The following is an 18,220-nucleotide window of genomic DNA, read 5'->3' as shown; positions in this document are numbered from 1 at the left end:
GCTCTGTAATATAATGTATATTCAGTTTTTATTAAAATAATAAACTGAGTTCTCAGTTGTAAGTGCCATTTTATTTACACAATTGATCCACCCAAAAAGGCACGTGGGCCTTTAAATACTTGGTACACAAAAGCATTTATTTATTTTTATGAATAAATAGAAGGCATGAATTTGTTCTGGTTTTCAAATTATATGCAAATAAGTATTAAGATAATTGAATAGGTTCTTAAAGGTCTATACAAAAAAAACTCAGATCCACTCCTCAATCACTTTCCAAATGCAAACAAAACCAGTTTTCCATGGTGTACTTTAATGGGATATGTATTCATGTCTCCAACGCTAGTAGATAAAGTCAACATCAGTCATCTTAAAGGACTATAGGACAAAGCACTATAGCTTTCTGCAGTGGTTATAGTGCCAGGAACGCCCGATCACCCTCCCAGTGTAAGTAGTTAACAGTTTACCTTATCTTGTACCTGCTACTGGAAGCATTTGCCACTGAGCTAAGATTGGCTGTGCATTGCCACGGTCAATGGTTAAGAGCTGCAGCTGACCCCCAGGGGTACACAGGTAGGTTGCCAAACTATTTTTAAATTGTTTGACTTATCTGGCACTATACTCTTCTGTAACATAGCAGTTATGGTGCTTTGTGTTCTTTTAACAAAGCTTAAATTACTCAAGTGTGTTATATACTGATTTTATCCAGGGAAAGCTACCTCTATGTAGTAGAGTGCTCTAATACAGTGGTGCTCAACAGGTAGTCATTCTAATAGTATGCAAAGCATCATGGGCGTTTTAGTTTTACAACACCTGGGGATCTACCTTTTGGGCACCCCTGCTCTAATATCGATGTGGAACTTACTTCACTGCTAGTTTTTACTTTTCACTCTTAGGAGTATTCATCCACATTGCCAATAGGAATTTAGATAATTGTGCCACATGGACTAGAGATGGGGTAGGTAACCTACGGCACTCCAGATGTTGTGGACTACATCTCCCACAATGCTCTTGCAGCCATAATGCTGGCAAAGCATCATGAGGTGTAGTCCAAAACATCTGCAGTGCCGAAGGTTGCCTATCCCTGGACTAGAGTATTTATATCAGAAATAAGTAGTTGTTTAAATGTCTTGCTCTTTAAGAAGTAGTGGTGGGCTTAACACAATGAGTCCCCATATTTTGTCTTACTAGATAGGGAAATGAAGTAGCCTTATAAGATTAGTGTATTTATGTGTGCTCCATAATTTAATTTGTATCATGTATGAATATTGGTCAGTATGGCAGCACCATTCATGTAGAATGCATTTTTCAGTTGTGCCCTTAATACTTTGTCCTAAAAGGTCTGTTTCCAACTTATTACAAATCCATGGTAGCCTCAGAAACCTTCAGTAGTTCCACTTCTGTGTTACACATGGGATGTAGAAGGATGTCTGATGGCTTCCCTGTCATAAACCAGAGGATGTAGATTGAGGGCTCAATCACCTGTCTAGGACCTCTATGGTGCAGACATAGCAAATACTATAAAATAACAGGTGGGACATAGGGATTTTGAATACAAAATTGTATTACCATATATGACCACACGTTTGTAAATGACCAAAAAAATACTGGACTGAATAAAAACTTTATTTGCCACACAGAAGAGGACACGGTTCGATATTGTGAAACATTGTATTTTCCCCCACATGTAGTAGTAGGGATTTAAACACCAGAAAGATTGTGTAGCGATGAGAACGCATGTTCCACTAAATATCTGCTTGTAACATAAATCTCCACATGAAGTAGGAATTGGAAGGAGTGTTTTAAACGTACAATCAGAATTTATTACAGCAAGAGCTGCATTTAAAGTGTCTTTAAGAAGTGAATCAGCTGTAAACTAGAAGGGTTCTGCTATTTTATCGTAATGACAGCACTATTTGTTTAGATGCCATCGCTAACAAAATGGAACATTCCAGATTGTGGCATTGCTTGTGGCATTGCGTGCTGCCATGTTGTAGAGCACTGAAGTGGTTCTGCCATAAATACAGTACCTGTTCTACTTGTATATGAAATGTCAAATGGGATGTTAGGATGCAAGCTGAAATGTAATGTTGTGCTGCACCTTGTTTAAGGCAAAAAGGGGAAAGGAAAAAAAAAATTCACCATTGTGTACTTTGGAAGTTGTATGGTTTGTTGACTTACAAGTAATTTTGTATGACATGGCCCTTGTACAAAAAATAGTGAACCCTAGTTTGAGTAATTTTCTGGTTAAAAAAAAAAAAGATTGGACAACACATTATGTAAAACAGAATTCCTAAAGGGCGCATCGTCGGTAGCATTCAGAGGGTTACAATTTGCTTTCATTTTCTAAGGTGGAGATAGATGGACAGTGGGCATGAGAATCTGAGAGCAAGGATACCAAAAATGCTTGAAGGATGAAAGGAAAAAGAAAAAAAAAAAAATCACAGAAGCAGCTGTACACTTTTCTGGCAATCAATAAGTATTATTCTTACATAATTATAATAGATTAAGGGTCTTTTTCACAGAAAATATAATATCTTTCACTTGAGGAATGCAGTTGTCTTCCAAGATCTTGGCATAAGGCATTGGAACATCTGCACCTGTTACACGAACCACAGGAGCATCAAGAAAGTTAAACGCTGGTCCTACAAGACAATTCGAGAGGAAAAGAGGTTTCAGAGTAGCTTAGTCTACAACATACATGTAAACATAATAAAAAACCAACAGTTTGGTTACTACTTTTAGACGAACACATTTACATTTTTGAAAGCCTTTGTACTTTAAATGGCCTCTGACCTACGTAAAGTGTAAATCGCAAACATTCTGCAGCACCTCCCTTTGGAAAATAATAAATTAACCAGAATGGCAAACCTCTTCCAAGCAGTCAGTCTTATTGTAACCCCTGAAAGTGTTAAGCATAATTACAGGGGTTTGTTAAAGCTGTATGCCAACAGCAAGAGTTACAATGATTATTAGTGCCTAGAAAATGGTTTAAAAACTGTGGGATGTTGCATGCTTTATGCAGTTCAAGACTTTAAACAGGTATTCCTAACACTAGAGTCCTGAATTGGCTGTTTAGATTAATCGCTCCTCTCCGATAACAGTAAGTGTGATTTTACTCACCTTTTCTCCCACGCTGGTCTTGTCACCATGATTGAGATAATCAATCTTAGTTAGCTCAGACAATCCAATAGGAAAGCATTGAGCATGCGTGGCCAAACGCTGCGCCAATCAGCATCTTCTCATAGAGATGTATTAAATCAGTATCTCTACAGGGAACGTTCAGCATCTACTTGCACTGGGTGGAGACGTTGAACACCAGTGATACACACTGTACAGCATTAGACTAGGAAGCATCGCTAGTGGCTGTCTGAATGACTGATACTAGAGGTATTACCAGGCACCAATGTAAACACTGCCTTTTTCCCCCCTGAAAAGGCAGTGTTTACATTAAAAAGTCAGTAGGAACAGGCTATAGCCACCAGATCCACTACCTTAAGCTGTAGTGGTTCTGGTACCAGTAGTGTTCCTATAAAGCACCAGCAGGGTCAGTAGACACACACTAACCGTTAAGCTAGGTGCTAGCTGACAATATGTTTTTACACAGAGATTCTCTGGGATTCCAGATGGGTTCGGAGATCTGTTTCAACAGTGATCAGCAGCATCAGAGGGAGATTTCCGCACTCATGCTGCAGTCACAGATTAGAGACAGTAAGCAAAGGGAATCAGTCTGTCAATATCAGCAATGACATTAGTTGAGTAAATACCTTAACATTAAGAGTAAGGTTTAGAAATAGTGTCAGTTTGTTACAGTTGGGTATAGAGAAAGTGTCACTTCAGTGTAGGAAGTAAACAAAGAATGATGTCAAAATTTGGGATATTCTATAATTTGACCCTACACGTTTCTCAAAATCTTGGTGGAGATCTCCATGTGGGGTAAAGAAATATACAGATGATCTGCATTTCCTCATAAAAATAAAATAAGTTTGAAGAAATAAAATATAACCAGGACTGCATAAACAAAGTGATTTAACTGCTGAGAAATGAGCAGTGTGACTGCAGGGACATGATCTATACACCAAAACTGCTTAAACTAAAGTTGTTTTGGGGCTTAGAGTTCCTTTGTTTTGTTTTTTAGATCCACGGTATGTGCGCTGTTTTTGTAATGAGCATAGTTCACACTTGTTATGAATCTAAACAGATTTGGGCGGCAAATACTTCAGTTTTAAATAATGCAAATATAAATACTAGTGTGTTTAAACAAAAAAACGATGATAGCTCAAACAATCATGAAGGGTACCTTACTTCACTCACCCCAAAATACTTATTGTAAAATACTTTAGAGTTAATCAGATGACCCTCAAATTCTGGAGAAATGTGATCTCGACCCACCAAAGCTTGGAACATACCTTCCATTATTTTGGCACATATTTCAGCTCCAACTCCAAACTGTGGCCATCCTCCTTCAACAGTGATTAAATGGTTTGTTTTCATAACACTAGCCTCAATAGTTTCAATGTCCATTGGACGAATGGTTCTTAAGTTTATTACCTTAAATAAGAGGGGGGAAGAAAAATAAAATTAAGAGCTTCTAAAAAGTAGCTTCAGGCACATTGAAAGAGACATGTTGGGAAACCAAAGAACAAAATCAGAAATGTTGTAAACATGTACATGTCTATTTAACTCCTTTATAAAATATAACGTGCCAGGGCTGTGATTTGCCCAACCTGAAGGAGTTAAATAGCTGTCCTATTTACCCCATACGGATTATGTGTCATGCAAGTCTAATGCTTGGCACACTGGATTTTTTTATGGAGATAATACACTCGCTTAAGTGACCAGCATACATTTGTATATAGGGAAGGTTAGTACAGTATAAATGCACAACTGGCAAGAATACAATTAAAATAAAGTAGTATAACTGAAAGAAGCATGGGCATGTAAGATGTTTCGAAGCTGCAGTTTATAGACTACAGGTCAGGAAAACATGGAGAAACATTACTTAAGATCCTGAGTGCCAAGGTTTAACAATATCAAGCTAGTATGTCTAATTTTAACAAACTTGAGGACTAATGCTCATAATAAATCCTATGTATGCAAATAAGATGCCTCACAATTAAAGGGACTCTCCAGTGCAGTGCCCCTCTCCCTCCCACCCCCCCCATCCCATTTTGCTGAAGGGGTTAAAACTCCTTAAGTGACTTACCTGAATCCAGCACCGATGTCCCTTGGCTCTGGGTCAGGCTCCGTCCACGCTCCTCCCCCACCGACGTCAGCTGGCGGGGGAGACCAAATATGCATGCACGGCAAGCACTTTTCAACGCTTTCCTATGGGGATTCCGGCGATACTGGAGGTCCTCATGCATAGCTTGAGGACGTCCATCGTCATTCCAAACACTTTTCGTGTTTTACAAAAATGGAAGTCCCTCTAGTGGCTGTCTGATGGTCAGCCCCTAAAGGAGGACTTAACCCTGCAAGGTAATTATTGCCGTTTATAAAAACTGCAATAATTACACTTGCAAGGTTACGGGTGATAGGAGGTGGCACCCAGACCACTCCAATGGGCAGAAGTGGTCTGGGTGCCTGGAGTGTCCCTTTAACTAGTGAGCAACATGAACTGCCCTTTTTATTTCTCTATTTGTACAATGACTTCTAGTTTTAAGACAAAGCATAGCTGTTGTAAAACACATTAAGATCTAACTCTCCACAGATTAAATACTCCCTGATACAATAGCCTGGAGATAGTGCTTAAAAATAAAAATAAAAAATAAAAAAAAGGGGCGGAGCCAGCACCCGAGCAAGCAGGACGCATCCTGCAGTAGCTCCGTTAAGAAAATCCACCTACCGCTGAATATAGGAGAAAAGCGACATAAATAACAGGCCAACCAACGCTCTCGGGGTGCCTTACATCATGGGCAAGAAGGCCAAGAAATATAAAGCCGATCCCAGCTCTGGTTCCAGAGACATAGGGGCTTTTCTATGTACAGCCACGCGGCCGCGGCCCGGCCTAAGCAAGATGGCGCTGGCAGAGGCCTCCACCTCGCCATCATCAGACGATGAGAGCCCGAAAGCAGCTTACTTACCTCCACCGAAGGTACCAGTAAAGCCTTTGTCACCCTCGGACCTCGGGGACTCTGCTCCATCCACGAAAGCGGGTATAAAGGCGCTCATTAAAGAAATACAGGCAATGTTCCATGCCGATATGGCGCTGGTCAGGGAGGAAGTCTCGACACTCACAAGCCGCGTAGCTACAGTGGAAGAGAACCTCAGGGGTGCCTGGGTGGCCCAAACTGCCACAGACGCAACCCTGGGATCGCTGCAAAAGCAATGTAGTGCCCTGACTACACAGCTAGCCTATATGGAAGATAGGGCGAAGGCACGGAATGTCCGGATCCGAGGGGTCCCTGAATCAGTCACCAACTCTGAATTGCCTCATTACTGCCGACGGATGTTAGCAACATTACTGCTGCCTAAACAAGTGAAGCAGATGGGAGTGGACTCAGTCTTTCAGCTCCCTAAAGCCACCAAAGCACCTAAAGAGGCCCCAAGGGATGTACTTGTTAAATTTAACCGGGACTCTGACCGGGGGGTCCTCATGGGAGCCACCAAGGACTCTCCCACTGTCCCCTTTGAAGGAGCACACTTAACCTTTTACAGGGACATATCCAGGCACACTCTGGCATGGAGGAGATTCCTTGGTCGGATCACTCAGCAGCTGCGGGAGAAAACCATCCCATACAAGTGGGGGCAACACCGACTGATGGAGGAGAAAGACGGCAGGATGCACATCCTAACTCACAAGTCGGATGCACCAGCTTTCCTTCGAGCACTAGGCTTACCAGCAGAGGCAGCCCCGGCGGTCACCCGCCCTTCATGGACTGTCGCAAACATCAGCCCATTTGTGCCTAGGGGGACAAGAACGGGCGCGCCCGACTCCCCTACCTGAACTGTGTAACAACTGTTGTTTATATTGCCACTTAGGGTCTTGTTTTATTTTACAACTTGTATTGTTTAGAAGTTCACTTAAATCTTCATTTGTTTTGAATATCTTAACCTCTAGAATACTGCTCCTTACACCTGGCTCTGCAAGCTACAAGCCAGCCACCATGACCAGCTACTTACCCTACCCCCCTCACCTTTAGAACACGTGCCCATCCCTTAGTATGCAGGCGAGAGATCCCAGGGCACGTATAACAGCCAACACGACTTCGCATAGGCTAACCTCCACGGGTAGACTAGGTCCTTATCTACCAGTTGACAAATTGTATTGCCCCACACCTACGCGCCCTATGCAACGCTAACCTCAGACAAAGCCTTACCCGACTACACTGAGGGCGCACACGATAAGAACCGGCAACCTCCAGTCACTAACTGACCTATCTGACTGTACAGTTGAGAGGAATCCATTTCTGAAAATTATTATTATAAAAATTTGGTATATAATATGCAAGTGACGCTGTTTTTACTGCAAACTGTAACCTTTGTTGAAAACCTTTATTGCACACATTGTAACATGATATGTTTCCGACTACCCGCAAAAATAAAGAAAAAAAAAAAAAAAATCAATGTCAAACAGAAGTTCACACAGAATTATCCCACTCCCGCTGTTGGGATACTGCTCTTCATCACAGGCACACCAACAGCACCGGTACACGCTTGCTCAAGCAACCCCAGATTCCTGCCACAGGGAGAGTATAACAGTCGCTTAAAATGTAAAAAAAGGCCAAAAACCTCATGAGCCGAGCTTATATGTGGCCAGTCATGATGGCTGTTCAGTCCTGCCAAACCCCCCCCCCCCCCCCCCCCCCGCACTTTTTTTTTTTTTTTTTTTAACTCCAGAGTCTGTGTGTAAAGTGTTTGCTACATTTGTGCTTCGTTTTAGATGAATGAGATGTAAGGTCAGTGTATAACACTCAATTCTTACCTCACAATCAATTCCTTCTTTTGCCAACACATTGGCAGCCTCCAAACAATGGCCAACAGGTCTTGAGTGTGAAACCAGGGTTAATTGACTTCCTGTAAAAACAAGGGGGTTACATATTTAAAATAAATGTATAACAAGGTGGAATGGATCAAGGTTTGTTGGTTTAAATGGATCATGTGGTCTCCTTTACTGCCAAATCCACACAGAGCTATTACTAAGCAATGTCTGATGGATTTCCAGTTCAATAGAACATATACCTTACAGGAACTATCCAAGCACCATAACCACTATAGCACACTGTAGTGATTTTGTTGCCAGGAGTGTGCTTATACCCTCCCAGGATAAATAGTCAAACAGAAAAAAATGTAAACCGTTTACACGCTCATTATAATAAGAGAGAAGGGCAGAAGTTAATCATACGATTCCCAATTCCTTGTAAAAATACTAGACAAAGTAACGATTTTTAAATAAACTGTGCCAAAAAAACAAACCAAAAACATGCACAATTATACATACATGAAAACAGTGAAAGTATCCATATATGCAGCAGTATGAAATAAAAAACAAAACAAAAGTAATATACAATAACAGAAGGATTTAGTAGATAAAGGGCCGCACTCATTTGAACTCCTTGCAGAAGGAGGAGATGGAAGCCAATTAAGTTCTCAAACACTGCTTGCCTACAAACTCTGGGAGGGTACCAGGGCACTCCAGGCTCCACAATCACTTTACTGAGAGGTAGTAGTTATGATGCTTGCAATGTTCATTTGACTATGAAAACTAATGCAATGCAGTCCAGTGGCTTTAAAGCCCCTCTGGATGTTAGGGTTTCACTAATTATACAGTATTTATTACAACTGTATTCATCAAACAAAACCTGAGAAATAGATCGGAAAGTCCAGACCTAAAGGTAGCTTACTGCCTACCAAAGATTTATTTGTACAGCAACATTACAGAAAACTAACACCAGCTCTACATTAGGAATTTAAACAATATTTCTCAATGATGATGCATCTCTTGTAAAACAGTAGAGAAGTACAGCTAAAAACTTGCAATATGTTAATGAGAAAGAAATTGGGGACACTGGTTAGAGCGGGAGTTGGAGATAGCATTTTGAAATTGCGGATACGTTAAACATATAAAGTGAATAAACAGTTAGGTGAGAGCATACAAAAGAGTGTATAATAACACACACATGCAAGTTACCATATAACAGGGTACAACGGCTTTAAACGGCTCAGCACCACGTGAGTGGGATAATCTTTCTTTTACTGTTTTCAGTTACTTATACTATGATCTGTTATTCTTTGTGTTTTTAGGTTGTACCCTGTTATATGGTAATTTGCATGTGTGTGTGTTATTATACACTATTTTGTATGCTCTCACCTAACTGTTTATTCACTTTATATGTTGCACTCTGTGTGGGTTGAGTGACACAAGGTGATTGGAGCATTATTCTTCAATTTTTTTTCAATTTCAATTCTTTAACTATATATATATATATATATATATATATACACACACATATATACTGTAGATACGTTAAACACATTACAGTTAATGCATGTGTTTTAAATAGTTTTGAATTTATTTATTATATTATTTATATTGGTAGAGCTATAATTCTGTATAAGTGTTATTTAAATAAATCTAGGAGTTGCTCTTCGAACCAGTAAAGTTCCACTAGCTTTAAATGCCATTTAGAGTAGCCGATTAATGTTTGTTTCTTCATGTTTTGCATTCACATTTTAAAAGTATATGCATGACATTTTTACATACCTTGCCTTTCTACCTTTGCTTTTCCTAATGGAATAACAAAATCTTTTGACTGGACTTCTTCAGATAATTCAAATGGAACACCGTACATCAATTCATTCTCGAGAAATACCACTAGAATGAAAATAAATATTAGCAAACATGGAAAAAAAAAATGGCTGCCAAAGTGATTACATCTAAAATATATACTGTTCACCCCAGGAGTGGCCAGGAAGTATTTCTACAGCTATTAAAGAACAACATTCATGATACTTTGCCAGCTTTACATCTGTGCAACTGTTGAGGATCTTCTTTTTGGAACCCCCAAGTTTATACTGAGCTTGTGTATTAGATTAGGTACCACTAGTTTGTTTACCTGGGTTATCATCCCGAATTGCTGCTTTCAGGAGACCTCTTGCATCTTCTGCGTTCCAGGGACTGAGGACCTTTAGGCCAGGACAGTGTCCATACCAGGCTGCAAAGCACTGAGAGTGCTGAGCTGCCACACCAGCTGAGGCTCCATTTGGCCCCCGGAAGACAATGGGGACTGGTACAAGTCCGGCAGACATATAGTGTGTCTTGGCTGCAGAGTTGATCACTTGATCGATTGCTTGCATGGAGAAGTTAAAAGTCATAAACTCACAGATAGGCCTCAATCCAGCCTGTTAAAACACAAAGATTGTCAGTATCTAAACAATGCAGCTTGCAACAAATCAGTACAAAATGTGATCTAGGGCTTAAATTCACAGTACCAGATCACCACGGTAACTCAGAAATGAGGCAAAATGCCTATAGAGGTCCCCTAACAACTACATTGCATTGAGGTTGTCTCTACGTGCTTGCATAACAAAGACAACTTTAATTGTGAAAAAAAAAAAAAAAAAAAAGATTGTGATGGGTTATGCTTTTTTATTTTCCTCTAGTCTTTTCTGTAGTTTTATTTCTTAATTTACATGGCACATAGGGAAGTCTAAGACTAGCCAGACAAGGCATTATTTAATTTAACCCCCATAGATAATTGAAGTGCATGCAGTCATGTCACTATTGAAGGAATGTACAAGCGAGCATGCGCTTGAATGGCGTTTATGCATGTACAACCGAATGATCACAGAACAATGATGCAGAAGTCGGAGTCTGGTGAGCCTAGGTGACGATCAGTAAAACATCTATGTGTGACTCAGGATGTGTGCCAAGCAAACTATGCTAGATTCAAGGAAATGTTGTCAAGTCCTGGTACAGTATATTAAATACATACCATAGCAGCACCAACAGCAATGCCAGTAAAGCCCATCTGTTAAAAAATATAAAACGGTTACAAAACAGGAAAACCAATTCTTCAAATGTCAGTTGATGGTCACATTTGATAACCTGTCTGATGTATAGTGTATGGATCAAAAATCTTCCTTTGAGCAAAGCAAATCCATTCAAACAATAGCCAGAATTGTATTTGGAAGTTTAGATTGTTCTGATGTAATGCTGTGGTAACCAGCATACAACTGTGGAGAACTTACAAACCCAGTAATCATCCAACGTTTGGCAAACTGTCTCTGAAGCTGAGCTTCCAAAACAGCTAGAGAACATGTTCATTATAACTTGTGACACATTCATACAAATTAAATCATGTAAATTTATTCCAGCTGATGCCCACATAGAGTCAGCAAGATTAATATAATCATACAAGGATATACTATGTAACAAATGAATGAACATTATGTTCTAAACCCTGATCTGATTATAACTCTATGCTCTAATTGTTGGAGTCTAATAGTTAATTACAGAAGTCACTAAAACGGTTGCAGTCACCATTTGCTTCTTACCTCTGATATAGGAGTGTCCATAACTCTTTTGTCGCCATACTTTTTCCAAAGACCTCTACTGACCTAAAATCCATGTTACAGAAGGAAAAAAAAAAAGTTTATGAGTAGTACTCCAGGCACTCATGCAAGGTGCAATATGTATTCTTTTAGAATTTGTACTATAACCCCTTTCAGGGAATAAGGCTTCTGGGAGATGTAGTTAAGCAGGCTGCTCTTTATAGACTAAGGTGGTTTGAGCAGGGCACTCTTCAACCTATTGTTTAAGTTTATAAGTTTTTGTAATTGTCTGATTTATTCTTAAAGGGACACTCCAGGCACCCAGACCACTTCTGCTCATTGGAGTGGTCTGGGTGCCAACTCCCACTACCCTTAACCCTGCAAGTGTAATTATTGCAGTTTTTTTTTAAACTGCAATAATTACCTTGCAGGGTTAAGTCCTCCCCTAGTGGCTGTCTATTAGACAGCCACTAGAGGGAACTTCCTGCTTCATAGCACAGGTTTTCTGTGCTAGAGCGTCGCTGGACGTCCTCACGCTGTGTGAGGACCTCCAGCGTCGCTCTATTCCCCATAGGGAAGCATTGAAATTCATTTTCAATGCTTTCCTATGGGGTGCGCTAGTACGCATGCGCGGCATTGCCGCGCATGCGCATTAGGTCTCCTCGGCCAGCGGGCGAGATCAGTGTCGCCCACAGGCCGACGTAAGCAGAAGGAGGAGCGGCGGGGGAGGAGGAAGCAGCGACGTGGGACCTGTCGCTGCCTCTGGTAAGTCACTGAAGGGGTTTTCACCCCTTCAGCAACTGGGGATTGGGGGGTGGTAGGGAGAGGGACCCTCCAGTGCCAGGAAAACGGATAGTTTTCCTGGCACTGGAGTTTCCCTTTAAATTTCCACCTTTGATAATATTGTAAAGCGCTACGGAATATGCTGGCGCTATATAAATACAACAGCTAATGACTGAGCTTTGCTGTTGACAAACACTGCTTACGGGTTGAGCTCAAAATTGCAATACAAAGCAAAGTTGAGTATTGGCTCACTGCACAAGATGCATGGCAAGTGTATATAAAATAAATGCACAAACTTAAAATTTGAATATAGTGGCAATTTGTCAAATTTGCTGCGGCTATTGAGACTGCCTCGGACATCCAGAGTATCATCTTCCACTTTGTCCAAGCTGTACACGTGGTGTAAACACAAACACCGAGCTCTGTTTGGGGCCATTTTTTCTCTCTACCCCATATAATGAGATGTGCAGCAGCCATGTATAGTATGCGGCTCTGCAGATCAATATACTTGTTGGTAATGCTGTAAACAGAGGCTTGCATATATTGACAGTACCACAGATACTGATATTTAATATCACATACTGTCATAACACTTCATTAGGCTGCATAAACACAGCAGAATGCTTTACTCATTTATAGGGAACATAACGGAGTATTGGTGTTTTTACAGATTTATTCTGAACAGTTACAGCACACACTTGACCTTTCAAACACTAGTTTTAGTAGGATTGTTTTTTTTATAGAAATACAGCTATACCCACCTTGTATGCACCATCATACTGAGCCACCTCTTCTCCCAAGATGAAAACTTTTTCATCTCTTTCCAGTTCTTCATCCAGAGCCTGGTTTAAAGCATCACGGACAGTCACCTGTATATAAAAAAAAAAAACAGTTCACAGAATATTAGCAACAACAGTTGGCACTCTCTTCGTAATTGTATTAGCATCACCAATTCCTCTCATTCACACAGGAACAACCTTATGAAGATCAAAGCTTGCATTAACTACAAAAAATAGTCAATGTAAGGCAAGCATCTCAAACTCGCGGCCCACAACGACCATCTTTGCGGCCCGGCGAGCCGCGAGTACATGCTGGTGTTATAGCAGAGTAGGCACCTGCTTTCCCCACATTGCAGGTGCCTACTCTGCTAAAACTACCCGGCCGGGGAGGAGGGCCAGCGAGGGAGCTCAGTTTTCCTGCTCCTCACTGCTCCCTGGCACGCCGTCTGTAGTGAAGCTGGGCGCCGGAATATGAAGTCATATTCCAGCACCCGACATCACTAAACCGCGCGAGGGAGCAGGAAGGAAATCTCCATATAGAAGATCCCCGCACCAGCTCCCAAAGGTAGGGAACAATAAATTAAATGATGTCAGTGCAAGAATGTATAAATGTGTGTGTGTGTGTGTTGCATTGGCTGCGATTGGACAGTAGAGTAACTGGAGGTGCATGGAGGCACACAACTCCACGTGACATCGACGTGGAGTTTCACAGTGTTTCAAGAAGTAGAGATAAGATTTGGCACAGCGTGGTAGAGGGGCTGCTGAGGTTTTTTTTTTATACTGTACTTTTTAAAATAAACGTTTCTATGAAAATGTAAAGGTTTTTTTTGGGGGGGGGGGGGGTTTTGCGGCCCACATAAACAAACTTTGTTTATGTGGCCCGTGCCAGACTTTGACATACTTGATGTAAGAGGTTTCCAAATCAATATCTTCACAGTATTGGACATATTTAATACAGCATTAATTGATTTAAAAAAAAAAAAAAAAAAAAAAAGGGTTCCAAATTTAATTTACAAAAAACAGTTTAAAAGTTACCATAATTTAAAACTAACAGAAATATTTTGTTGGCCTCACTGATTATGTATTTAATACAAGGAGGGAGAGGGGGAGGGAGAGAGTGTGTGTATATGCTGTATTTACCCAATGTTTTGATTGATTTCTGTTTTGTTAAAGGAACGCTTTAGAATATTGTCAGAGTGTCAGCAGATTGTTTTGCAAGTTTGACAGTGTGCTGTGGTGGTTATGATGCTTGGAGTGTTGTTTTGATCATATAAAAAGTATGATGAAGTCATTATATTATGCAATAAGGTGTAAAGGCACCACTGTCCTCTACTGCTGCCTTTACACCTTATAGCATAATATAGAGGACAGTGGAGCCAGGTATAATAAATATATCAGTTATCAATATACACAGAGTAAGAAATTACTCTACAATCATGAAGATGATATTTAACTGTAAAACATAAGCCATGTTGTTCCAAAAGATGTAAAAAGAAAGATGGCGGGGGGCGGGGCCGGACCGCCAGGCTGAATGGATGCAAAATGGAGTAGCTCCTGCAAAAACCTCTGGTCTTTAGCCTCAAAACAACAGCTGAAGCCTACCGGACAACTGGCTGCTGAACCCCGGAGTGAGAGGCAATCCCGGTCCTGAGGAGAGGCTTGCCGAGAGGTTTTAGTCCCTCGGAGGGGCGATCCCTGCCGTGCGATGGGGACCGCTCGGGCGGTGAGCGGGGTGGACGGCCGCTGCCCAGCTATCCTGCCCACCAGCGGTAAAGCAGAAACCCGGGCTAGGCGGGTCCGGCGGGGGTGATCCCGGTCCCCACCCTGTGACCCATCGGACCACCATAACGCTGGCGCTCGGAGAGGTGTCAGACAAGGCCCAACACACAGGCCGCTTCTAAAATGGCAGAGACCGCGTGGCAGGCGACCCTGACGACAGCGGGGAGCACTCACCTCTCCTGTGGGCCCATGAACAGCCTACTGACCCAGACAGAGCAAGGACCGGCAGAAAAGGAAAAGAGCCCAAGAGTAGACCTAAAGAGGAACTGGTACAAGCCAACAGCTTACCCACCATACCACGCTGCACACGGAGAGGGAGCCGAAACACATAGACTGATCACTAACAGTAACCACGACTCCTGGAACCTTACCCAGTCTGAAACAAGCGTCGGACCGTTCCACTCATAAAGGGACTCTGAACAGTACAGTGTCTGCCGAGCTTCCCGTACCAACAGTCATGCTGCACAAAGGCTAATCTCCTGACAGGCAAGCACCGATCCTCACCTGGCTGACATGGGACTCACTTGGGGCGGATACTCCACAAGCTAACCATAAATGCTAGGGTAATCATAGCATTGAAGCACAATCTCCTTAGTTGACGCTGCTTTTATGTTTTATGCTTCTTTTTTTACCATGTGTCAAAAGCTGGGTTACCTTATGATTTTCAATATGCAACTTACATATTATACTATGAGCACACGAGTACTTAAATATGCCACACGAATGCCCAACTTTACACGCTCATTACACACTACTGTTGTCGCATAGCCTGTGACATTCATGTCATATACAGAGATCATATAAATATTATGAAAATGTGTCTGTATAACAAATGCCAGAACATGTAATACCAATGTTCACCTAATCTACCGGATGGCAGGGAGATTTCAACCAGTTGCCATGGAGATTTCTCTACTTTCTGCTCCAAATTGCTTTTTATATATTAATATTCAAGTGTCTCTCATCCCAACACACTTATCACAGTGTTGCACATGGCAATTACAGGTCTGGGGAGTTACGATTAACGAATAACAGGTCTGGGGAGTTACGATTCAGTCATATTGCCTCAGGGTTCAAACTTTGTCATACAAAAACTGTCAGGGAAACAAACTTAACATATCTGTTCCCGATTTCTTAAAGCCTTGAAGCTTGCAAGGCAGGAAGAGTCTACCACTGTCCAAACTCCAAAACGCATCAATTTACCGATGGAGTTAGGCACAACACAAAACTTTATTATTAAATCACTGCACATAAACTGCACAAATTTGTGTCAACTTTAAATGGGTATATAGAAATAGGAGGGTGGGGCTGCTTAAGCAGACTAAAAAAACAACCAACTTTATTTGTGGCAGAGCAGCCTGGAGCTACAATAAGAACATAAAGCTTTGTGCTAGCTATCAGATGCAGAGTATGGAAATAGGGGCATATGAAATTGATACACCAACTAGCAAGAGTGTAGATTCGGGTCACTCAAAGCAGCACTGTCAACCGGTAGAGGAAGGAGGAGACAGATCCTCTCTTTTTACAGTACTAGAGTGTATAGTTTATCCTTTAGTTATTTGCCTAGTTTTGTCTTGGCTTTAATTGCAGTAGTTGGGTTGGAGTAATGCAATTGTGTGATAGTATAGGCAAGGCTCTCATGGTTATTCACTAAAGTGAGAATTGCCAGGGATGCAAAATGAATTAAAAAGCCTAGGCCAAAATAGTCAAGTTGGAAAAAAATCTTCAAGTCAATTCTTTTTTTCAAATCGAGGTGTCTTTGTACAGCACTCAAGGCTGCTAGAGCCAAACAGGCTCTGGCCTATCAGGAGTCCCAGTTAAATTTCAGATATCTGCTAATACGAAAAGATGGTGAAGGACAATCCTCAATTTATGCAATGCAGCATGTAGAGGAAGTGATCACTTCATTCCAGCTCTCGTGAATGGGAATCCACACTGGAGTAGAGCAGCCCGCAGCTGCTATTGCAGCTCCTGTCCTTGACCCCAGGGAAGCCACCCACACTGCTTAACCCCTTAAGGACCAAAGTTCTGGAATAAAAGGGAATCATGACATGTCACACACGGCATGTGTCCTTAAGGGGTTAAAACACAGAAATGCAGAATACCCCCTCCCCTCATACAAATTATACGAACAGACCACAAACAAACATACATTACAATCCACACAAACGTAACACCACTAACAATCCACATACATGCACACAACCCCACATGCAGTGTCTCACACACAACCAAACACACAATTCCACAAGAATCCCCGTATACAGCCTACATTCATATGTATTATACACAATACTACAAACTACTCATGAACATATACAACATAATAGCTCATATACGCACAAATACAACAATACAAAGCATTGTATCAGGAGAGTATATTATATAGAGGGTCTGGCAGGGCTGTCATTGTATAGGGGGAGTATATTATAGAGGGTCCGGCACGGTATATTATAGGGGGTCCGGCACGGTATATTATAGGGGGTCCGGCACGGTATATTATAGGGGGTCCGGCACGGTATATTATAGGGGGTCCGGCACGGTATATTATAGGGGGTCCGGCACGGTATATTATAGGGGGTCCGGCACGGTATATTATAGGGGGTCCGGCACGGTATATTATAGGGGGTCCGGCACGGTATATTATAGGGGGTCCGGCACGGTATATTATAGGGGGTCCGGCACGGTATATTATAGGGGGTTCGGCACGGTATATTATGGAGGGTCCGGCACCGTATATTGTGGAGGGTCCGGCACCGTATATTGTGGAGGGTCCGGCACGGTATATTGTGGAGGGTCCGGCACGGTATATTGTGGAGGGTCCGGCACGGTATATCATGGAGGGTCCGGCACGGTATATCATGGAGGATCTGGCAGGGCTGTCATTGTATCAGGAGACATGCAGTATATAGAGGGTCTGGCGGGGCCCATGGGCATCCAGGGTGATGTAGTCCAGAAGCTGTGTATGTATGGTGTCAAGGTTAGCCATCACGGTTATAGAGGCTCGGGAAGGCGGGTGTCCTCAGCTCAGGGTCGGACACAGTACCTGCAGAGCGGCCGGGGAGCTCCTGTGGAATCCTCTCTGAAGTAAGCCGGATACAGGGGCCTGTGGAGAGACAGAGAGCGGTGAATGCCGTGTCAGAGAGCGGGGAGAGGCCAGTCACAGCCCGGCCTTACCTTCCCAGCGATCAGCAATCTCCTCAGCGCCGCCATGTTGCTTCTGTCCTCTGACCGAGACCTTCTCACACTCCAGCCAATCAGCAGGCGAGAAGCGCCGCACCTCCAGGCCGAGCAATCACAGATCAGCTGACTGACACCAGCCAATCACGAGAGGAGGGGCTCCGCCCAGTTCGTGACAACCAGCGGGGAGACTGGGTTACTAAGCAACA

At 42.2% G+C, this 18,220-nt stretch overlaps 1 protein-coding gene across 1 annotated transcript; it reads right to left on the bottom strand.

Annotated features, from left to right (window-relative positions):
* Nucleotides 1–1,602: 1,602 nt before the first annotated feature.
* PDHB (pyruvate dehydrogenase E1 subunit beta) lies at nt 1,603–18,094 on the bottom strand. The gene is made up of 10 exons (XM_063426865.1): nt 18,009–18,094; nt 17,878–17,937; nt 13,035–13,142; nt 11,494–11,556; nt 10,932–10,967; nt 10,053–10,338; nt 9,701–9,811; nt 7,922–8,013; nt 4,407–4,548; nt 1,603–2,642 (listed from the first exon to the last, which is right to left on the bottom strand). Exons 1-10 carry the CDS (start codon nt 18,042–18,044, stop codon nt 2,494–2,496), a joined length of 1,083 nt encoding a protein of 360 aa, XP_063282935.1. The 5' UTR covers nt 18,045–18,094; the 3' UTR covers nt 1,603–2,493.
* Between the last annotated feature and the right edge of the window lie 126 nt (nt 18,095–18,220).

The sequence above is a fragment of the Pelobates fuscus genome, chromosome 7, assembly GCF_036172605.1.
Source record: "Pelobates fuscus isolate aPelFus1 chromosome 7, aPelFus1.pri, whole genome shotgun sequence".
Classification (NCBI taxonomy): domain Eukaryota; kingdom Metazoa; phylum Chordata; class Amphibia; order Anura; family Pelobatidae; genus Pelobates; species Pelobates fuscus.
This window is presented reverse-complemented; position numbering and strand designations above follow the sequence as displayed.